Raw genomic sequence first — 24,139 nt, 5'->3', positions numbered from 1 at the left:
AGTTTGTGGACCCGGATGGTGTCTGAGCCCCCGTTTCTCCAGCCTGAGGGGGTGCCAGGCTGATAGTGGGCCTGTGCCAGGTCTGGGCAGCGAGGCTGGCTCAGCACAGGGGAGGGTTCTGTGGCTTCCTCGTGAAATCAGGCCAGCGTTGGCGGCGGGAAAATGTAGCCCAGGTTAGTCTGTCTGTGTGTCCGTCAGTCTCTTTCTCTTGGAGACGAGACGAGAACGAGAATCACTTTCTTAGTTTCGTCCTGGTTTCGGTGTCCCCATAGCTGCCTCTCAGAACAAGCACCTTCCAGGCTCCGCAGTGCTGTGTGGCCACACACAGCCTTCCAGGCCCCGTACGTTTCCAGTTCACTTCTGCATGATCCCTCTGCTTGCAGTGTAGTTTTCTTTCTGAAAATTTTTTTAGGCTTTAGTTTAATAATATAATCAGTGGAAGAGATATTAGAGTTCTGGACTATAATTTTCGTTCTTATTGATCATTGGAGAAGCTCTTCCTCAAAAATTCTAGAGTTCAGACCTCATTTGATTAACTGAGGATCATATAAATGGAAACAAATGTCTTTAGGACATTCGTTTTAATGGATATTTTTTAGTGGTATTTGAGTCTCTACAGTTTTAACGTGTGAATTAAAAGAATATATATTCACATGTTTGTTCTAACTTCAACTTCAAGAAAATGCTGTAAGATTGCCGAACCTGAACCTTCCTTTGTGGAGAGGCCTTTTACCCCTCGTCCCTGAGGATGAGGAAGACTTAGTTTATAACATCTAGAGACATCTGCTAAAAAGGCAGTGTGCTGTCCCGTGGAGGTGGACACCCCGATTTTGTCCACCGTACAGCTGTAAGTTCTGTGCGTCTCCTGTGTGTATGTCGAGTGTGGAGAGACAGGGGTATGGGTGAAGATGTGGATTGAGTTAGCACTCACATGCCAAGATTTAAGTTCAAATTCTAAATAGAGTCTCTCACAAGGACGGACCGGCCTCGACCATCCGCCGTTAGCACTATTGCCTGGTTCCGAATGGACTAATCGCTGGAACGTTTTGTCATGATCACAAACCACAAGTCTTTCCTGAGCCCCGAACTGTAAAAACATTCAGTTTAAACCTACTTGCCTCCTGCAGGCAAAGTAAAAGTGTGAAAAATTAAAATTAAAAGTGAGTATCCTTTTTTTAGAAATTTGCAAAACTTTGCTTTTCTCTGCCATAGAGAAGTATTTGACAAGCTGTTTTCTTGTCTTTGAGCAAAAATGAATCCTGCATACAGCAGTTAGCACAGCGATTGGATGATGGCACCACAATCCCCCTTTCCTGTTTTTAATCTCAGTAAATAAGGAAATAAGTGTTTTAAAAGAAAACGTGAAGCCCTGGTTTCATAAAATGACGGTTCGTTTTTTGGGGGTGGGGTAGTGGGTCGCATCCAGACTCTTCCAGCCTAGAATTGCCTAGATGATGACGGTAGAGTGTTGCTTTCTTGTAGGCAACCTTGATATGCGTGATGATTTTCATTTTTCTTTGGCTGTTTAGTCCACAAAATGCTTTAAAGGTCAAAGGTCTGTAATTTTGCAAAGATTCTCGTCTTCGCATGTATTTTCCTTCCGTGATGATGGGATTAGGTGTAACGTCTCAGGTTGGCCAAATGGGTTCGTCACAGAGATGGATGGCTTTTCAAAGGAGGGCCCACTGCCACTGAATTCTCATTACCAAACCATCTCTATTCTGTTGGAGGAAGGTAGATGAGATGACCTTTCACATGCTTTCCAGACTATGCTGTATTTATGCTGGTTCCAGAAAATCAATAAGATGGAAAAAAAAAAAGAAAAAAGAAAATTAAAAAAAATTTTAAACTAGTTCCTTTGGATGCATTCTTTTGTAAGAATCTGTGATTATAACCATTTTCACCTTTATACTAGAATAATTTGAAATCATCGATTAGTCTCTTTTCACAGTTAATTTTAGCACAATGAAAGAAAGTTTTGCTTTCTGCTATATTTAGTTTATTTCAGGCTCTTTCTCAAATTAATTTCCCCGTTAATTTAAGAATTATCAATGCAATGGCTTTTTTTTTAGTGGTATATGTGTCCTTACAGTTTTAACACATGACTTAAAAAATATATATTCATATGTTCTAACTAAAACTTCAAGAAAGTGCTGTTAGAGTGCTGAAATAGAATCTCAAATTTATAAGCAAGTTGTGTTTTTAAAGTTTGCGTGCTGCATTGGCTGTGTTGAAAACATAGCGCCATTATTTACGTTAGTCGGATTTTCCTACCAGCTCGCCGTTCTCACGCTCTGCAGTGCAGCTCAGCCACGCACATTGCCTCATGGTGCTGCCCTGGGCAGAGTCTGGCCGGTGGGTCACGCACGTAGTAGGAACACACTGAGCACCTCTTTCTACTTCTCCGGTGTTTGGCTCAGAATTTAGCAGCTGCATTTCACACATGGCTGGAAAAAGCCATGTTGGTCGGACACCTAGCAATGCCATGGTGTATGTGTCCTTATGGAGAATTAATGAATTTGCATCGGTGGGCTAATACATTTCTTATATTTAAGAAAATACTTTATATTCTTTTGTAGTAACTGTTGAACTGTAGGCGCACGTAGAAGAAAATGTCTTGTAGAAAATTTCAAATATACAAAAGTAAAGAGAATAATGTTAACGAACCCCTGTGTACTCATCACTCTGCTTCATAGTTTTCCTACCCACTTCTCCTCTGTTTTATTTTGAAGCAAATCTCAGATCAGATCTCTTATCTGTAAATATTTCACTGTGTCTCTGAAAGATAGGAGTGCTGTTTCAAAACATAACCAAATTACCCCGGTCTCACCTAAAATAAAACTAATCTCTGATGCAGTGTTCCAGTTTCTAATTAGGCGTATTTAATGATGAGCTGTATCTGTGAATTGTGTGGAGCCTGTCAGTCCCTTTATAAAACAAATGCAGAAGGAAGCAACCAGATATAAACCACTGTAGCTTTGGGGGGAGTGATTTGGATAGTTGATTTCTGTGCCTCTTTTGAATGCCATATTTTAGCCCCTGTTATTAGACCATTCTGAAAAGAGCAGCAAATAACCATTTGTAATAACATGCGAAACAAACCCTGCACGTTGAAATGGGGAAATTTTGTTCCTCTCTCGCCTTTTTAGAATTAAACATGAGTTCCTTGCCCTGTCTTTTCTGCATGCGAAGTCCTGGGTTTCTTTAGCAGGGAGGGATTGAATTCTGCTCTGTTTTCGGTTCGGGTTGATGTTTAGCCTTTGACCCAGCCACTTTCTTACAATAAACAGTTTGTTGATGAGAGCAGCTGCCCAGCAGATTGTTTCCAGATTATTCTCATGGCTGAGGACAAGAGAGCACCTTACGAACAAGTTGGCTTGAAGCTGTGGCTTCCCCTTACGGCTGTCTGCCTTTGAAGCCAACTGTCAGCCTCTGAACATGCTTCTATTTATAGCCAATGAAATGGCATGAATCTGTGACACTGGAAATTGGGCCTCACTTACAGTCTTCACTATTTTATTTTATTCTCCGAATGAATGATAGCAGCGTTTTCTAGAAGTTTCTGCCATATTCCTTATATTACAGTGGGAATCCCCAGCATTTGGCATGTGGAAATTAGTGTAGGGAAATAGACAGAACATAGTTTATTTTTACAGGAATCTGGGCTCCTTCCATATATAAAGGTTTTCTACATAAGGAACAAGGTAACTTTCAAACTAAGGTCTTATCTGCTGTGTATTACTATCTTGCCCTTTTAAAATAAGTCCTGTTTTTTGTCCTACCTTTGAAAGACAGTACTTTTTTTTTTTTAATACAAAAGACAGGCACCCTAATGACTTGGTAATTTATGTGACTCAGAGGTGCACCTTAGTTTGGATTTTTGCTGCTTCCCTAGTCACCGCCCCCAGCTGTTACCTAGAATGGCCTGACTGCTTGCAACAACCTTCATTAAGGCAAGGTCAGAACTTTCAGCATGAGAGCCAACACTTTTTGCTAAACTGGCCACCAGGGGCTGCTGTCAGAATGGTGAGGCTGAGCTCACCTCCCTAGAGGCAAGTTTACTTTTTCTACAACCAGTAAATTTTGTTAAGCTACCAATCCTGGTTTCGAAACCCAGGTCTCACTAAGCCTGCAGTCACCAAGCACGCTCATGGCCGTGTCCCTTCCAGCCAGGTATTACGTAGAACCTGGACACGATTCAAGACCTGAGATTAAGACTTGTGTGTTTTTCATTCCGTGCCAATAAGCTGTTATTAATACACTGATTCCACACATACTGAAAAGCTTCATGAAACGCACGGGGTTTGTGCTCAGGGAAGGTACTTCCTGTATTTGGACTGTTCAGGATCTGAGCCCCCGGAGGAATGGCCCATGGTGACCCGAATCTGGTTTTTCAGGGAGGTGTTCTTGCCTGCAGTGGCCTTAGTAACCCTGTTTGAATGCAGACATCACGAAGGGTCGTGCTGATTTAACCGCGATGTCAAACGCTAAAAAGTATCCTTGGCGTGGGTGCGATGGTGGTGGTGGTTTTTACAAAAACTGCATCTTCGATGATTGCAGCATTAACAGCAGGACAAAAGTATCCAGCAGCTGTCAGAGCTGGCAGGGGGCCTTAGAGTTTTTTGGAACAAATCCCTTCATCTCCCTCTCCCCTCAACTTATTATTAAAAAAATTAAAAACTAAAATTAAAAAAAAAAAAACCTAAGAAAGGATGAAAGAACAGTGCACAAACCCCACGCAGCCTTCACCTGGATTCAGCCCTGGTTAACATTTTGCCACATTTCGATGAAGAGGATTCAGTTGTTTGGAAAGACGCTTGTGTTACTGCCTTTTATGGGACATGTGAAGCATGGGACTTTGTGTACATTCTCTTCCAGAGCGTGAGTCTTCAACCTTTTTACGTCTAGGAGTTGGCAGGAGAATGGGAGTAGCTTCCACTTGGGCCTGGGCTTTTTTTTTTTTAATTTGACGTAAAACCAGTAGCCTGCTGGTTTGTAATGGTTTTGAGTGGCTGGTTGGTTGTCACCGGCTGGGCTACAGGTACTTCTCATCTTCACATGGGCCGGCACATAAAACATTCTTACAATATATTTTAAAAAGTCCTAAATTATCAAACAGAAAACATCTTAGAGCCATATGCCACGAGGACAGCTAGTTGATCTTTCATGCCCGACAAAGGGATTCTACCCGCCGATTGAGGAAAATTCCATCCATGATCACGTCACGAGTTACAGGATTTATAATTTTCCTTTCAACTTTCTAACCCGAGTCTCGTGACTCGGAACCTTAGACGTGATCGCTTGCTTCCTTAAGAATTTTTTGTGTGTGTGCACAGTAAGGAGTGTGCAAATGCTGTTGTATTATTTATGTGAGCATCCGTCTGCCTCATTACATTGTAATTCAAGATCATCGAAAGGCAGGGACCATATGTTTTAATCTTTGTATCACTTTTCCAGCATTTTGCCCAAAGTAGGCATTTAGTAAGTGCATCTCGTTCGAACACTTAAAAAGCGTTTTGGCTTTTTCCACTAATATATTGTGAGACGCGTCCTCTGCTCCTGTGTCTGGGAGACCTGAGGTTCCCTGGGGGACAGGCCAGCAGCAAGCAGCCCGCCCAGCTCAGACGGGCTGCCTGGTTCAGGCTCGCTCAGCCACCCTTCATTCAAGTGTAACGGGGATGTCATAAACAACCACTTTAAACAGTTGAAAAGAATCAGCTGTTGGAGTGCTTGAGGAAAACTGACAAGAAGATGGAGTTTCAGGAGGAAATGGGGAGAGTTTTCTCTTTTATTAATGTGCTTTCAGGTTTCGGAACTGTACCAAGTGCCCGCTGCTCCTTCCTGTGAACTGGCAGGACTTTCTGAAAGGCAGACTTCTTCGACCATCTCCTTTGAATGCTTGCATGTGGATCTGCCTGCTTTTTGCACGTAGGATGGTGGCCTGAGCCTCTCCCCGTCCCCACCAATGTGGTATGCCCTGCTCTTCTCTGAACTTTGCAGGGTCGTGGTGACAGCCAGTGGAACAAATGAACCTTTTGCGGAGTAGATAAAAAGCTCTCGACTTTCTCTGAATCCTCTTCCAATTGGCCACTTCTGTCTTTTCAGGTAATGTGTATATTTTACTATTGGAATCCTAGACGTGGTACCTTCATTTTAACGGTAGGTTAAACATCTGGAACTAAACGTCTGGGACTAAACATTGGATCTCGAAGCTGACTTTTGAACGTTAAAGGGATGTTCCAGTTATTTCGTTTTAAAGATGAAGATACCGAGGCCCAGAAGAGGCAGTGCCTCCCAGCTGGTTGGTAGCAGAGCCGTTGACTTGATTCTGAGCTAGAGTCTCCTGCCGCATGCCTGGCTTTCCAGAGGGTCATGGCCAGACCCACAGATGATGGGCAAATAGTTTAGGATTGTGGGGCCTTGTGCCATCCTCCACATCCATCCTGGACCTGGCCTTCCAGACCTGCTGCCTGCTCAGCATCATGGCGGTGTGGACGTCCACATCCGTGTGTGCGCGTGTGCGCATGTGTCAGCCAGGACGCGCCACCTCAGGGTGAGCTGGGCAGGGCCACCCCACGCTGTCCCCCGCTCGCACCCCGGGCTCACAATGCGGAGCCTTCTTGGCTTCCCACGCCACGTTCCCCGCTCTGTCGGGAGCCTGTTTGTGTTGGACCGGGACAAATGGCGGGCGTTTTACGCAGGCAGGCTTAATGAAGGCCCTGGAGGCCTCTACGGATGTCGGAGCTGAAGCCCGGGCCCCGTCGCTGGAAGTTAGCGCCTCTCCCGGAGCAGCGGCGGCTGCGCCCCGACCCGTAAAGCCGTCCTTTCTTTTAGTGCCGTCCGTGGCTTTCTGGGTCTCCACACTTGCAGAATAGATTTCACCTCTAAAATGAGCCCATTTGGCCCCGCGGAGGTGTGATGCCTATAAAAGCAGCCTCGTTAGAAATGACTTATTCATTACCTCTGTTTTATGGGTCCACCCAGCCTTTTGTGCTCTTTCGCTAGTTGGCAGGTAACAAAAAGTGCAGTAAATCCGTGGCCTTTTCAGAGCCTCAGCCTGAGCGATACCTTTACACAATAAAAGGAATACAGTTCAACAGACGTTTATTGAGTGCCTACTGTGTCCCAGGCTTTGGGGACCTAGAAATGACTGCCGAGTTCAGCTCGTGAGGAACTCCTGTCCCTCAGGTTTAGGTACCTGACGCCATCTGTCTTGCGTCCCTTGGAGATGCAAGGCTGTCATCCCAGGTCTGCCCTGGTCACGAGGGAAGGACTAGGATGTGTAGAAATTCACCTCGTTGCATGGTGCTTCGGGGCTGGTCTGTGAGAGGCAGTCACTTCAGAGTGAGGTCCCCCGGGCCAGCTCCCAGCAGCTTTGGGCTCTCCCAGCAGGTGTGTTGGCCCCTGTCCAGGTCACCCTGTCCCCTTGTTCTCTGTTCCTTCCGGGGCCCTGGTTGCTGTCAGCCACGGGCTGCGCTGGCAGAAGGTGAGTGAGGTGGGCGGATCCCTCTGTCCTCTCTGTTCTCTGTCTCTCTTCTCTCTCTCTCTCTCTGTCCTTGCTCCTTGAGGCCTGTGGCTGGTCCAGGTGCCTCCCCCTCTCTGCTTTTTGATTCCTTTAATTCCCCCTGTGGTTCCCTAAGTCTTCAGTCGAATCCTGCTCAATATACATTCTCTTTCTGGCTGAAACCCGGGGGTGGTGAGTGGAAACTCACTTAAATGGTACAGTTCATTTCTCAGTGAGAATGCCCTGTTATAGTCTTGCCTAGGTAGATGCAAACATTCAGTTAATGGTAGACCCAAGCTTCCTATTTAAGGTTCTCTTACCGAACCTTCTACTCCTCCCCCTGCCTGCCCCTCTTTTCCCTTCCCCCCCCGTCCCCAGCTCCATGCCACACACATCTATTTCACAGCTGCACGTTATATCGAGTTTATATTTTCCTTTGTGATGCCTCCGGCATTTTGATGATAGTAAATAGGCATTTGCTACATTGCTTCATTTTGGGTTAGGTCTTCTTGCTCAGGACTGTGGGATAGGAATTACAGCGAGGATTTGGGAACCAGACAGATTTGGTTTCGTGGGTTCGGATCCCAGCTCTGTGATTTACTATCTGTGTGGTGTGGGCATCGTTAATGCTGTCTGAGGCTCCCTTTCCTCTTCTGTGGATGATGCCTAGGGCAGAGGGGTTGCTTGTCAAGGATTGGGGTCCAGGGCCTAAAGAACCAGGTACCATGCTCCATGTGGAGTGGGGTGCAGCACATGGTAGCTCTCAGACCACAGGTCCAGTCTACCGTCCGATGAAACGAAACTTGAAGTCATTTAGCAAGAGATAGTGCCAGTCGCTTCTCCATCTAGGTGGAAAGTCGCTTGGAGAGAGACTGGTTCTGAGAACTCAGTTGACTGGCTTCTCCTGGGGATACGCAGGTGAGGCGAGGAGGAACCCCGAGGAGGGCGTGGTAGGGCCGTGGGGGTGTGCCACAGGCCGCGTGTGCAGGTGAGTCCCTGAGGGTCAGTGGAGTGATCGCAGAGAGGACCGGGAGTTTCTGGGGGAGAAAAGAGGTTGACCCCTTCTTTTAAAAATATTGCGGTAAAATATGTAATGCAAAGTTTACTATTTTAACCATTTTTAAGCACACAATTCAATAGCATTAATTTCATTCACGGTGATGTGTGAACATCTCACTATTTCCAACACTTTTTTCTAAGTGGCATCATACAACATTTTTTTGTGTGTTTGGCTTTTTTTACTCAGCATAGTGTTTTCAAGATCTGTTCATGTCGTAACGTCTATCAAAATTTTGTTCCTTTCAACGCCTGACTAATGTTCTATTTTGTATATGTACCGCATTTTATTTATCCGTTCATCTGTTGATTCCTCTTCCGACACTTGGGTTGTTCCCACCTTTTGGCTGTTGTGAATAATGTTGCTATGAACATTGGTGTCCAAGCATCTGAGTCCCTGCTTTCAGGAAATTTGATGTGAAATGTCCTAATTTTTAAAATATTAACTAGTTCAGAATGGGTAGGCCAAATGAAACATGTCCCCGGGTTCATTTAGGCCCATGGGTGTCCATTGGTGACAGCTGACCTGTGGGGACGGACTGGTTTCAGCAGTGTGTCACTGAAGCCAGAAGCCCATCCAGGTCCATTCATTCAGGTGACAGTGTTTGCAGTTGGTGGCTGAGCATAGTAGGGGAAGCAGAAAGGCATAGGCCAGGGGAACCCAAGCTGGCATGCATTGCAGTCCAAGAAGAAATCTGGACCAGTTAGGTGAGGGTCGGTCAGACTGTCGTGGGCCGGGGGTGGGAGGGCGGGACAGAAGCATCCACATAGGGGTCCGGTCACGTGAGGAGGGGCACACACATCTCAGACCTTGCCTGATGCTTTGGTCTGCTTGGTGGGTCGGGCGCTTTAGAACGAAAGTCCACCCTGAGGGTTGCCACATGAGCGGTCTCCATCCTAAACGAGGTCAGTCCTCCTTCAGGAGTGTCATCTTCTGATTATAAACATCTGCCGTGTGTCCTTATCACATGGGTGAAGACACTGAGTCAACATGAAATTGGCTGTGACTCTTTTGTTTGTAAAAAACCAGCAGTAAGAATGGGCTTGTTTCATTCCACGAGAGTAGAATATCTGTTCTCGTTTCCTTGAGAGTATTTAACTGAGAATGAGACGCCCATAAAAAGAGCTGGTATTTCATGTCTTTGTGGATCCGTTTTATGATTTACACACTTCTGGTTGCCTAGCAACTTACAGTGTTATGACTGAAGCACAACTAATCTGATTATTTACAACGAGGCAAATGTGTCTCTGAGATAGAAAACCTTTAGAAGTTAGGATCAGATGTTTGGTGTTTCTTGGAAAGAATAGGACCAAAACACAAACAGAAGGGGTAATAAATATTTCGAATCCAACACTGACTCAGAGGTACGGCTACGTTTCACCTGCTGAATCTCGTTAGATGAGTAAGCTTAGCAAACGAGCCAAGTGCCCGGGTGGAATGGCTCCAGCGGGACGAGACGTAGCATGCTGTACGTCTCTGGTCTTAGTTTCACTCCCTGGAGCAGATGTTACAGTATGTTAACTAACCCTAGAGTAGCCCCTTCTGAGTGTTGGCACTAAATGTAAATTTAAGCATTGATTTCTTCAGACGTTGGGGTACTGTGTCGTTTTGGATGTGAGTATAGTCTCGTGGATTTTAGTTATCGTGCGGTGTTGGCATGAGCTCGTTGCTATTTGCACCTAAAAAATCAACTCTCGGTGTGATTTATATTCAAGAAAATGCACCCATTTCACTGTAGTTCGATAAAGGTATACACCCCCGTGTAACCACCGTTAAAATCAAGATGTAGAACGTTTCCAGCATGTTCCAAGTTTCCCTCATTCTCTTTCTCGGTCCTCACCCAGTCTCCCAGCCCATGCCCAGCCTCGAGCAGTCACTGATCTGCTGTGCGTGTCTCATTTTGGACGAGATTGGTCTTTTATGGAATTTCATCTAAATTGAATCATACAGTATTCTCTTCTGTGTCTTTTTTCTTTTTTTTTTAAATTTTAATCAGCGTTATGTTTTTGAGATTCACCCATGTTGTTGAATATGTGAGTAGATTATTCCTTTTAATTCCTGCGTCGTGTGCCATTGTATGGATGTGCCATAACTTATTTGTCTAGTCAGCTATTGGTGGACATTTGGGCTGTTTGCATTTTTTGGCTATTATGAGTAAAGTTGCAATGATCAATCATGTCCAAGTCTTTGTGAGGACATGTGTTTTCATTTTTCTTGGGTATATACCTAGGAATAGGATTTTTGGGTCATATGGCAAGTATGTGTTTAACTTGATAAGAAACTGCCAGACCGTTTCCCAGAATTATGGTACCATTTTATATTTCTGCCAAGAGTTCCAGTTACTTCACATCTTTGCCAACACTTTGTCAGAATTCAACTTTTTAACCATTCCGGTGGGTGTGTAGTGATATGTCATTGTGTTTTTAATTTGTATTTCCCTAGTGACGGATGATGCTGAGTAAGCACTTTTTCATGTAGTCATTTACCATCCGATGTTTTCTTTTGGGTAGTGGCAGTTCACACCTTTTTGCTGACATTCTAAGTTGAATTGTTTTGTTTTCTTATGATTCTGTTTTAAGAGTTCTTTTTCTATTCTGGATACAAGTCTTTCGTATTGATATATGTATTGAGAGTAGTTTCTCTTACTCTGTTGTTTGTCTTTTCATTTTTCTTAACATTATCGTTTGAAGAGCATTTCTTAATTTTTTTTTTGTATTTCAGTTTATCGTTTCTTTTTTTTCTTCTGGTTCATGCTTCTTTTATTCCATCTGAGAAAAGCTTTCCCTATCCCAAGGTCAGAAAATTTTTCCCCTCTATTTTATTTTAGAAGTTCCATAGTTTTACATTTAGATCTAGGATTCATTTCAAGTTAATTTTTTGTATACATGCAAGGTGAAGGTTGGAGGTTTTTGTTTTTGTTTTTTGGCATATGGATATACAGTTGTTTCAGCACTGTGTATACCAATAAGAATAGGTAGTTAAATTTGGCAAGTCAGGTTGACCCACTTTGCCAAAGGGAAGTGTATATCTGAATTGCTCGAGTGAATTTTCCTAGCACTTGTCACACTCTTGTCGTTGGGTGTGTACATATTGGTCTTTCCTCTCTTTCCACCGTGCTACTATTTTTGAGACTCAGGAAGTGCTCCAGGCCTATGTCTTAGCTGAAGGACGTCTGAATGGCCAGTTGGATAATTCACTCCAGAGAAGACTCCCTGCTTTATTCCCATCTGGAAGTTCCGCCAGTGCTAGCTGTTTCTTTTTGGTTTCATCCTGGTTTTCAGTGATGTTGAGTGGGGATTGATTTACATCGCCTACACCTGCTGAATAACCTGAGTCACTGCTCGTCCATCCCTGGCTTGCCCTGTATTCCTGGCTCTATGGAAATAACATGTAAATATGTAAATCCCTCTATAGAGATAAATATAAATGATATGGTTATCAAATTATATTTTAGCACCTCCTCTTCCTCCCTCCAGGTCTTTCCTTAATCGTCACCTTCCGCCCACCCTACCTAGAAAGACTTGCCTCCAACGCTTCTTACCTCCCTTCTCTGCTTAATTGTTTTCTCCTTGGCACTTAACGACTGTCTAACATTCTATATCTCGTGCTTATGAATGTTTTTATTATCTGACCCCCACACCATATCATAAACCCTTTGAGGACAGGGACTTCAGCCCCTTTGTCCACTGCTGAATCCTCAGAACCTTCAGGAATACCTGCCATATGGTAGGCATCCTGTAATGTTTGTTGAATGAATAGATCGCCAACATATTTTAGTTGAATCTGTTATTTTTCTAATAGCTAATGTTTATTTTATTGTTTCTTTTCATTTTTAATTGACAGTTTCTAAATATGAAGACTAGAGAGAGTAGTATGATAAATATCCAAATACCCATCGTGTAAATTTAATGATTATTAGCATTTTGACTTGTTTGCTTCATCTGACATGGGTGTAAATGACAGATATCATGGCATACATACATTTCTAACATGTAGAACGTTTTCCTATGTCACCACAATACCATTATCATACCTACTAAAACTGACAGTAATTCTTGTTTGTTATCTCACACATACTATCCATATTCACATTTCCTAGTTGTCTCAAAATGTCTTTTCCAGCTAGTTTGTTCAAATCGAGATCCAATAAAGGACCACCCATTGTATTTGATTATATCTTTGAAGGTCCCTTCTCATTTAGATCGGGTCCCCAGCCTGCCTCTGCCAATGACATTGGTTTGTTGAAGATTCCTGTTCTGTGGCATGTGTCACCTTATGGATTTCTTCTAATTACTTCCTTCTGAAGTCATTTAACTTGTTGCTCTGTCTTCTTTATTTTCTGCAAAATCGAAGCGAGGTTTAAAGTTTCATTCTTCGTTGATTTTAGTTGAATGAAATTTTATCTTTGAAGCTGCTTCTCTGTGGCCTTCTGGAGCTCTGGGTCACACCCCTGAACTTAACAGAGGGACCCTTTTTCTCTTTGAAAGTCCTGCCATTTGCATGAAGATGATTTCTAAGTGTCTGGACCTGCATTTACCTTGACTTACAGGTTTTAGTGCAGATTGTGCAGGCCTCTTGGGATGGTGACTCCCCCAACCCCGCAATCCCCTGATGTCCCACCCTGGTGGGAGGCCTCCGAGCCCTCTGGAGTCTGAGAGGAAGTCGCTGCCTCCTGGGAGGCTCCAAGACCCCTCGTGGTTTCAGGGGTAGGATAGCAGCTCAGTTCTGGGTGCTACGTAGGTTCAGCCTCCCCACCCCGGACCCTCATGTGGGGCAAAGACAACGCAGCTTTTGGCCACCCCATTATTTTTCGTCCATGAAAACGTGTTTCTCCCTTATTGGTGACCAGTCAGTGTGGCTTGTGATCAGCTTGTCTTGATGAAGGAGGTGGCAGTTCTCCAGAGGCTAAGGTCAAATGCTCTATTAGTGCTTTGTCGTCTCTGAATTCTTTCACCTGGTTTTCCCATTTTTTCCCCCCCAGATAGGATAAATTTCTTTGTGGGGCAAAAGTATAAAGATACAAGTTTTCTTTAAAATGCGCAGAGCTTCGGCCACGCCAACCTGAACAAGCCCGGTCCCGTCTGATCTCAGAAGCTCAGCAGGGTCGGGCCTGGTTAGTACTTGGATGGGAGACCACCTAGGAAGACCAGGTGCTGTAGGTGTAAATGAATGAATGAATGAATGAATGAATTAAAAAAATGCACAGAGGACAGGAGAATTACTAGCGAACTCTAGAGTCAGGGGACTTTCAAGAATTTAGGATGTAATGTAGGATAGAAAATAATGAGCTCTGCTTATTTTCTTGGATCCTGGTTTCTGAACAATTTCTTTTTATAGTAGAAGCGTGCTTGGCATACTTATTGTCTATTATATAGTAGTTTAAATGTTCAGAATACGTTAATCTAGTTTTTACTGGTCGTAAACTAGGAAGTACTTATGTTACCAAAATGGCATTTTAAGGAAAAGCTACCATCATCTAATGTAATGCCAAGTTACGACCTTTCCATTTCTCTTTATGACACAGGAAATCCGGGATCCTCTTATGCAGTGGCTGGGGAAACATGTGGATCTCGAAGGAGTAATAAAATCCAGCAAGCTCTCCCTGAGGTTCGTTCCCTCTTACACGTCTGAAATAGAAGTCACCCCAACTGCAATACCTGTGGTGACCGACACGGAGGCCTTCTCCTCAGAAAATTTTAACTTAGAGATCTACCGACAAAACTTGCGGACAGAGCAACTTGGAAAAACAATTCTGTTTGCTGAAGTGACATCTACCACCATGAGTCTTCTGGAGGGGTAAGTTCTGGACCCGCTCAGAGGTTCTCTCTAACCAGTGCCAGGGAGAAGGGATAGACGTATAGAACAAGACGTATTACTAAACCCATTAGCAAGGTAGGGGTACCCCTGTCCTAGGGCAGGTAAAATGAAAGAAGTGGCGTTAGATGAAGTTCTTTGAGCAAAAAAGTGTGTGTTTTAAAGAATGGGTAGTTCTTATGCTTGCGATTCTTTTTTCCATCAGGCCTTTTAGAATGCCCTTGGGAAAAAGAACATGAAGAAACACATTTAACAGGTGGCGTTATTGTTCAAGTTATCATCTTACTTTTGTGTTGTTAGAACTAGTGTTAAACCTTTAGTTTAAGATATTTTGTAGGGACATGAGGAGAGCAAATTTGAACAACATGCGAACTGTGTTAAATTGAAATAAATCGGAGCTTTGTACGTTGAGAACCTATTTTGGTATGTTCCTGTCCAGTACATTTTTTGAGCACTCCGTCATCCCATTTGGATGTTCGAAATTTACCCTTCTCTCGCAAATTTTCCTTTTTATTCCTTTATTTCTTGGACTTTGATTAAAGGTTAAAAAATGGGAAACAGATGAGAGGAACCTTTTAACTCCCAAATTAGTCAGTATTAATTAATACTCTTATGTTGAGCTAGTTTAAAAAGTAGGATTATTGAGGGAGTGAATGTGAAAAGCGTCTTCCCTCAACGCGAGAGTAAAATGTAGGGAAAATGTAAGATTCCACCCAAAACCTGGCTTCACACCTCCTAGAGACTTTCGCCTGTGGAACGGGACTGCACGATTAGATGCATAACTCAACATACGGAAATATTTTGACCTGTCTTCTCAATAACTTCTAGAATTTGATAGCATGTTGATAGAACATGGTGAGATAACTTTAGGTAACTTTCTCGACTCTCATACTCACAGCGATGGACATGGCAGTTTTGGCACACGTGTAGGATGCAGAGAAAGGGTTTTTGTGGGGGAATCAGCAGGGCCAGGGGCTGGAGTAGGACGGGGAATTGGAGCCATGGGAACGAAGCATTCCTGTTTACTGAGCGGTTTTGCGTTGCTACGGGTACTTTTTTCTCACCAGTGTTCCCCACCTCTCCTGGCCGCGCTCCCCTCCGCACCAATCGCCTGCTCCCCAGTGGACAAGGAAAAAGCCTCTTCTTGCAGATAGAACCGTCGTTACTTGTTGGTACAAACCCTGTGATAATCGTTTGTTACTCAGGTGAACACTATATTATATCAAGAGGGTGACCGCATTATAACGACATTTTCTAAATAAATCAAGACATGACATTTTAACACAAAATTTGGGGAAGTGAAATTCAGATAGAAAAACATTGGCGCTTCCAGACGGTTTTCGCTATTTCCATGGACAGAAGCGAGGACTCTTTTGTGTTGGACGATCTTGAACCATTGCAATATGGTCTCTGAGCTGGTGTGGCGGGCGGTGTGTCACCACGAGGCCTGTCAGAGTGGGCGGAACATTGCTTGAGTTCCCTTGGATATCGGTCAGTTCCTTTTTGATACTGAACTTTTTTTTTTAAATAAAATTCTGTCTTAAGCAGCTCAGCTGGGTAAAAACATACAACTGAGCTTGATAATAACGGAGTCAGAACCTTCTGCAGGATTAGGAGTTTCTCTTTTTTCAAAAAAAGAAAAATATTTCCGCTTTGCCGAGGGCATCTGGGAATCGTGTTTGTTTCTCTCGTCTGGCGTCTGCCGAGTGCAGAGGGCGAAATGGCTTCGGTGGTTAATGACTAATCCCTCTGCGTGACACAGCGCAGGTGCTGAATGAACAGTCGCTGCTCCACGCAGCTTCTCCTTGGTGTCCTGGTGCCCTGGGCATGTGGGTTCCTTCCTCACGCTGAGAGGTGAAGCCACTCACTGCAGCCCAGTGAGTCAGCGAGCCTGGTGAGACGTTCCCGCGGGGCTGTAGCCTTTTTTAAGAGAAGAAACTTGAAGAGGTCACCCAGGTGCCAAAATAACCCAAAATTGTCCAAAAAGGAATCATGAGATAAATGAAACATAGGACTTATTACTTTCTAAGAGTAAGACCAAAAACATTTCTACAGCTAATATTCTGTTTGATCCTGCGTAAGCTGTCCTAAAGGAGACAGTGTATTGTGACAATAATAATAATAATAATAATAGCTAACTTGTACGGAAAGCTTTTGTCTTCCAGATGTTGCTTCTATGTACTCTACATGTATCGACTAATTTCAGACATCATCTTTCAGTGCCTAGGTGATCACTGGAACAGACTCAAGCTCTGTTATCACACTAGTGTGTGGAATTGTTCCTGTTTCTGTTTATAATAATTATAAGGTCTGTCACATCCGACTCCTGGCGACTCTGAGTGAGGGATGTCCCCACCGCCTCGTCCCCAGCAGCCCTGCTCGGCTCTGGTACACTCATGCTAATGTCGCCTTTATGGAGTCACTCCATCTCATACCTGGTCTTCCTCTTTTCCTGCTGCCTTCTGTTTTTCTCAGCATTGTTGTGTTTTTCTCAAAGAGCCCTGCCTTCTCATGGTATGCCCGAGGTAGGACACCTTCAGTCTTGTCATTTTTGCCTCCAGCGATGTTTCAGGCTTCATTTGCTCTGGGACCATTTGTTCGCCTTGCCGGTGGTGGGGCCCTCCTCCAACACCATCATCCGTTTTCCCTCATCAGCCTTCTGCACTGTCAGGATCCGCGACTGCGAGGGTGTGGTTGATCTTAGCCTTCATCTCCAGTGACAGATCTTTGCTCTCGAAAGTACATGCTGGGGAGCAATCAGCAATTTCTGCCACAGTCCCAGATGTTGGATCTTTTTTCCCCTCCATCCAAAATGCTCACCCCCTCCTCCAGGGTGAGAGCCCTAACGTCCTATTCATTAACTTCTGGTCAGTCAGATTCAGATCCTCTGGGGTTGTACAATCTTCTGTCTCAGGGTTAGACAAGGCTAAATGGGGTCTGGCAATCTGTTAGTTAAAACAGACATGCTGTCTGCTCCCAGGACCCCTGCGTACCACACTGTTGTAGTTACGATGGGGACCCTCAAATACTCCTGAGAGAAGTCTTTCTGCTCCCTGTGGTCTCTTGTCCTTTGGGGTCCTGGCTTTGCCTTTTTTGGGGGGAGGGGTGGTGGTTTCTTAACCACACCACATCTGAGGTGGGCATTGGAGAGGATGGGCTTTAGATGTCCACTCCTGGTGAGGGTTTGTGGTCTGGGTATTGTTTTGAGGATGAACAATCATGGCTTTTTATTGGTCAGCCTCATGGCTTCTGCAGAGGTAGAAGTCTCTCAAACCCTTAGGAGGCCTCTAGCCTGTTTGCTCTGATGGTCCCACGTGAATTACCCGCAAAGATCTTGTCTGGACCAGCCTAAAGTCTGGTCTTTTAAAGACTGCGATGCCTCGCCATCCCCTTTTCTCCAAATTTGATTGTGGCTCCCTTGGGCCAAATGAAACAGTGGGCTTGGGTGAAAGGCCAGGCCCTGATCATATCTTTGGCACAAGGCTCCTGGGCTGTATATGGTGAAGCAGCTGTCTTATTGCTTGTTGAGGATGCAGGAACAGCCCCATAAGCTCCAACATAGATGCCGTTGCTGACAGAGAGCCCCTCTCATCAAATCTGTGTTCTTTTCCACCTTCTTAAGACTGGTTACCTCTAGTGGAGGTGGGTTCTCGTTCACTGAACTTTGCTTAGAGTGTCAAGAGGATTGACAAACACTGACATTTTGAATTTTCAGAGCTATTTCCTATGATGACATAGTTTTTGTCAGATACCTGGTCTGCCTCCCAAGATATAGACGGCCAGGCTGCACGACAGCGGTTTTGTGAATGGTGAACCCGTGAGACCCTTGTCTTCAACGACTCCTGCCCTCCAGGTCCTCCATACGAGGCTGCATTTTAGCCCTTGTTTCTTGTGGCCTAAAGATTCTTGTGCACAAGATCTAAGTACACCCTAGCATACCCCGCGTAGGTACCAGTTTCTAGGTCAGTTCGGATTCGATGCAGCTGTGTGAGAATGCAGTCCAAAATTAAAGTGGCTTAAACAGGTTTAAAGTTTATTTCTCTCTTGTAAATGAGATGGACCGAGATGGGTGGTCTAGGGCCAGTGTGTGTCCCACAGTGTCAAGGACCCAGGTGAGTTGCTCTGCCACCATCAGCAGGTAGTCCAGGAGGTGACGTAAGCCTTTCTGTTCTCATTTTAGCCAGTGAGCAGGTGAAGGGGATAAAGAAGAACTTGCCTCCATTCCTCATGCACTCTTTCTAATAGTTCCATGTGAGTAATTATGAAGGAGCTCGTTTGGACAGAGTTTTCCAGAAGTGGCTCATGACATTTTTGTTTGTATCTCAGGGCTGGGACCTAGTCACATGACCTTATCTACCAACAAAAAAGGCTAGGAAATAAATGTGGTCTTTAGATTTAGCATCCGTGAATCCAGCTGAACCTAAGGAGAGGAAGGTAGATGTTGGAGGACAATTAGAAGTCTTCATCACAGATGTGTACTTTCTATTTGTCAGACTGCCCTCACGTAGTATACACATTATGCTAGCCCCAGTGCCTACAGGATTTAAAATCCTGGGTGGAAATAATTATTCGACTGTTAACACTAGTTTTCTTTTACTGTTTACCCAATGCCATCAGACCTGTTTTTCTTACGTTACTGTAAATCTGGGAGGTTTGGAAATTTCTCTTCCGACAAATATTTCGGAGGACATCATATTTTCTTCTGTGACCGCAAACGCAGCTGAGCTGCTGTGACGCCGAGGTGGACGTTCGATCGCTGGGGATGAGAGCGGGCTGGTTGTGAAGCCATGAACTGGCACCACCGTCACCTCCTGCCCCCGCCCTGTGAATGCGAAAGCTGTGTTAGTGCTTCCGTAGAGAGCGGAGGGCTCTGGGGAGAGCGAGCAGTAGAGGGAAATATGGGCGTCGCTTGCTGATAACCAAGTCATGGGAATCGAAGGGCCCGTGGGTCCCCACCTCCAAAAATAACAACTGGAAACCACGGAAGTGGACGATACGCCCCCAGTGGTCTGACTCGGCCGTGCCACCCCCACCCAATCTGGTTAAGAGAAGTGATTTCATCCCGTAACCCCTGACATGTGTTTCTGACCGTGCAATGCATTCTGTACTGTGTTGTCAGGGTAACACTGTTTGGATGCAATGCTGATTTTGATAGACTTTAGACTTTTTCTTTCTGTGCTATTTCCTGGTAGGTGTCCCTGTGACCTGTTAGCTCAGCTGGTTGGATGAAGTCCCAAGGGCATGGGTTCAGTACTGTGTCTGGACCAGTGAACTTCACGGTGTTCCATGGTCACGTCCTCCAGCTGCAGACCCAGGAGCTCCCTGCACGTGTGAGCTGTCGGCGGCGGCGGGCTCCGGCGAGGGGTGTGGGTGGGCCTCTGCCGATCTGTCGTCACTGCTGGAGGAGCACGTCAGAGGCTCGCCCTGCCCTGGCGTGGTCGTGGTGCTTCCTGGGTAACCTCCTGATCGGCGATGACGGACCCTCTGCTGTGGGGAAGGCGTTAGGCGAGACCCCAGAGCACAGCAGCTTGGGGTGTCTGAGTGTGCTGACTGTGGAGTCGTCTTTTATTTGACTTTATCTTTTTTGATGACTTATACCAAATCTCTGTCAGATATTGAAATGACTTATGTGTAAAGCTCGTTTATGTTGATTTCCTTTGCATGCTTGGACATCCGGAAAAAACTGGCCAAGAGAGTGCTGGTTTTTTTTTATTCGCAAAGAATAATTTATACTATTTAGTAAGTTTATTTCCCTAACATTGTTTAAGTCCCTTGATTTTTCAGGCTTAGGTTCGCCTTCGTCCTTCACGGAAGAAGCACTGACAGAGTGTCTCGTGTGCCCGGCACTGCGCTAGGCCCCAGAGGGAGGATGATAAGAGGGTGCTGGCCTTGCTCACAGCGCACTGGGGGAGTTGGGTCCCAGTGCACATTTCATTCCTGCAGTTCTCTGCACCCTTCTGGTCTGAGCGCTGGGAGTTCAGGCAGAGAGAGGCGGGTTCAGTAGATAACATGATGCATAGAGAGAAGTAGGCTGGTCAGTGAATGTTTTTGGAGCAGTTACTATGTGTCAGCCGTGCTCCTGATGCCGTAGAGCTCGGTCTGGTAGGGAAAATAACGGAAGTGAGGACGTTAGCACCAACTCGCCCTGTAACGTGGGCAGTGTGACACCCTGGGTTTTGCGTTCCTCAGCTGTGAGACCTGGGGCGGTGGGTGCTCCCCAGGCACCTTTGATTGGGTGATTTTCCTGAGGCAGCATCTTCCAGGCTGCCAGCCTTTCTGTCTCCCAGTGACCTCCAGTGCGTTTAGAAGGCTGAAATGGTTTTGTGATTAGCCTCACGATAGTTGATAGGGGGTCGGGGGAGGACAGTTGGCTTTCTACAAGCAAAGGGAAAGAAAGGGAAAAACAAACCCACGAAACAGGTTTTCAAAAAACATTTTGGGGGACATTGCATAGAGGAAGATTGTCACCATTATTTAGGAAAGATGGTATTTTAGCTTCAGAATTGGAGCCGATCCCAGCTTTTCACCTCTATGCATGCATACCTGGTCAGTTCCAAACATCAATTTACCCCTTTTCTCTTCTGATTCTGCTCCCCTAAGTCAGCCTAGTCGGCACCCTCCTCCCCAGAAGAGGCCTGAGAGGACAGAAATTGGGCTGGAACTAATTTAATGGCTGAGTGACCTCACAGTAGAGAAACAGCCGGATCCTAATAGGGGTCTTTGTCTGCATTTCCACCCTGGCTGGTAGCATGCCAGTCAAGAGTCAAGCTAGAGACACAGGTGGAAGCGATTAGACCTGTCATAAAGTTTGAAAAATTGATTCTGGAGGCGAAGTGAATAGATTGAACTTGACAGTGTTGTCCTAGAGATTCTAAGGGAAAATTCTGTAGTTTAATTTGAAATCCCTTGATTATTCATTAGCTTTCCAGATGGCTTTTGTTGATGTTTTACATATTAATGCCTGTATTGTGTTATTGGTGTACTCGTAATGTGCTCATAGGTAATGAGCAAAGAATAAGTACGTGGGTAAGTGTCCCAAATTAATGGGATGTTAGTGTAATTGTGGAATAAAGGGTTTTAAAGAAGTTGATTGCTTTGGAATAATTAACGTGAGCTTTTTTATGGGCCAATTTGGTACTTTTAAAGTGAAAATTATTGGAGAATTTTAAAGAAAGCTGCTTTTTAATGTTTACTTCTAAATTAAGGTTTAGACTATAACTCCAGCCTTTGACTCTGGTGGTTATGACTACAGGGTTATTCTGGCAAGCTCTCCATCAAATGCTTTTTTTTAGGGTCTCTGTTCGGCACCTGATTAGGTTAACCGTTCCCACGCCAGCCTCCTGGAATTGAATTATGAAGTGGCCTGTTGTTCTCCAGAGGTCCTCCCCATTAATTTTTCGTGTTCTAGGATGTTTACTTTTCCATTTTGTAACTGGTTTTCAGAAGTTGGGTGAACCATTTAGTGATGGTTACAGTGTGTTCTATTTAGATGGCATTTTCAGCTCTTTGTCAACGTCGGACAATGTTCAACTCTTGGTCAACCTGGAAGGTCCCACGTTTTCCCGTACAGAAGCGTGAGAGTGAATGCAACCGCCAAGGCCATGCCGGGCGAGTGGCGAAGCCGCCCCGCGGTGGCCGGTTCTGCTGTGCTCGAGGCGGTGGACACACGTCCTCTGGCGCCCTCTTCCAGATCGGCTGCCCGGTCTTTTACGTGTTCTCAGTAGTGGTGGTCTTGATCTTTGAGGGTATTCCTGACTTTTAGAGAAAAAAAAAGGAAAACAACACTAGATACTCAAGTCAGGTATCCATCGTGGGAAGTATTCGCAGAAACTGCGAGGTTCCCATATTCACTCGTTTCACATCGGCGAGGATCGAATGTCTCGGTTTGACCCAGGGGTTAGGTCGTGGGGTGGGGCACTGCCGTCTTTATGTTTAGTCGGGATTGTATTTACTCGGCATGCCAGTTCTGCCTTGTAGTACATGAGCGTGGGGCAAATCGGTTACCTTTCAGACCTCCATCTCCTTGTCTGTATGATGTAGCTGGTTAAGAGTCTCTGGCCTTTTTTCCTTTTAAAATTCAATCAGCTGACGTCTCTTCAGCACCAGCCACGTGCAGGACTCTGCACTAGGCTCAGGGACCCAGTGGCGAATACAGCAGATGGGGACCTCTCCTCCAGGTGCCTGCATCCACCCCAGGACAGAGCGAGGAGGTATCGAAATATGTCTGCAACGCTTTTAGCACGTCGCTCATATTTATAGGACTCTCGTCATTATTTTAACTTTGGGTGTGATTCTTTCTTTTTGACCTTCACGGTGAATTCTTCAACGGCAGTGCCCCTGAGTGTCCATGAAGCAAATCAGCATTGTCTTTGTTCAGTGTGTTTTGTTGGGGTAGACTTGTTGAAGATTTTGACAGCTTTTTCTTGTTATAACTAGAAGCATGATGGCTCATCGCTGGCTATCATTTTGCCAAAAAATATGGTGTTTTAGTCCAGCTTTTCTTGGAAGATGAGAAAACATAGTTTATGTTTGTGTTTCCCTTAAAATATGTGAATCCAGTTCTCTTTTTTTATCAGACTTCCTCTTTATAAATCTTAACGCTTTATCATTTTCGTAGGTGACAAGTCAATTCGAAAGAGCCAGATCTTCCACTGTTTGGACATGTTTATTAGTCCACATCTTCCTAGAGACCCCTCAATCTTTGTGCCAGTCAAAATGCATGGGTTCGATCTTGCTTTATTTTCTCGAATTTCTTTAAACATCTCAGATATTTGGAACTGCTTGATTGTGTACTATATCTGATATTTAGTATACAATTTGTCAGATGCCTCTGTTATATTAAAACAAGTAATAAAGAGACGTAAAGGTAATAAAGCAAGGTTTAGGACTAGAGAAGGCAGTCAATAAAGATGGTGACAGGGAGTTCTCTAAATGTCTTTCTCTCCAGTTCTGATTTATCTTAGCGAGAAAGCCAAGAGTGCCAACTGTAGTTTAGGAGCGAGCTGCGTCCTCCGATGGTTGAGGATATTTTCACTCTAGTTATAGAGTTCAAAAGAGTCGTTTCTTAGCAGCAGGGCCATTTAAACGACCTCAGAGTACCCAGAGTGAGCCGATTAGAAATTTGGCTTGCACTGGGCAAGGCAGTGTGCGATATACTGACAGCAGGTCTTGGAGTGTCATTAGCTACTGGCCTGGGGCAGATTCCAGGACTTCTCATCTTAGATGGGCAAGCCGTAGAGATGCCCACTCATAGGAATGCCACTCATCGTAGGAGTCACAGGGAATCGTGAACGGTAAAGCCCTTGGCGCCGTCTCCGACATGGAGCAGGTGGTCGGTGAATGCTGGTTTTATCTCCTCTTTGCCTGTCCACTGAGACAGGTGCTTTCCCCAGGTGGAGGCCGCTGATGGCCACGTGTGCAGAAACGACAAAAATGAAGCTCGAGGATGTGTTCCAAGATTCTAACGCGGTGAGAAATGTACAATAAGGAAATAGGATTTCTGACACTCGGTTACGCGACACCACGAATGGACCTTGAGGATATTGTGCTAAGTGAAAAAGTCAGACAGAGAAGGATAAGTACTGTATTATTTATATGTGGAATCTAAAAACTCCGTGGAAACAGTAAAATGGTCATTACTAGAGGATGGGGGGAAGGGGAATAGAACAGACGTCGTTTAAGGCACAGACTTGCAAGGCGTCGTACAGGCATACCTAAGAGAGAACGCGGGTTCGCGTCCGGAACACCGCAGTAAAGCGAATGTC

The 24,139-nt window shown here is 44.9% G+C and overlaps 1 protein-coding gene and 1 pseudogene across 10 annotated transcripts in view; both read left to right on the top strand.

Moving 5' to 3' along the window:
• The window catches only part of HLCS (holocarboxylase synthetase), a 179,753-nt gene that overhangs the window by 39,965 nt on the left and 115,649 nt on the right, over window positions 1-24,139 (top strand). For all 10 annotated transcript variants that reach the window (XM_039857492.1, XM_039857493.1, XM_039857499.1 and 7 more), the window contains one exon: window positions 14,086-14,357. In XM_039857492.1, the coding sequence (XP_039713426.1) occupies window positions 14,086-14,357 (272 nt within the window). The remainder of the gene's footprint in view (window positions 1-14,085; window positions 14,358-24,139) is intronic.
• LOC120599091 (uncharacterized) lies at window positions 13,605-13,723 on the top strand (annotated as a pseudogene).

This window comes from Pteropus medius, unplaced genomic scaffold (genome assembly GCF_902729225.1).
Source record: "Pteropus medius unplaced genomic scaffold, Ma_sr-lr_union100, whole genome shotgun sequence".
Classification (NCBI taxonomy): domain Eukaryota; kingdom Metazoa; phylum Chordata; class Mammalia; order Chiroptera; family Pteropodidae; genus Pteropus; species Pteropus medius.
Note: the sequence above shows the minus strand (reverse complement) of the source record. Positions and strands in the feature narration are given on the sequence as shown.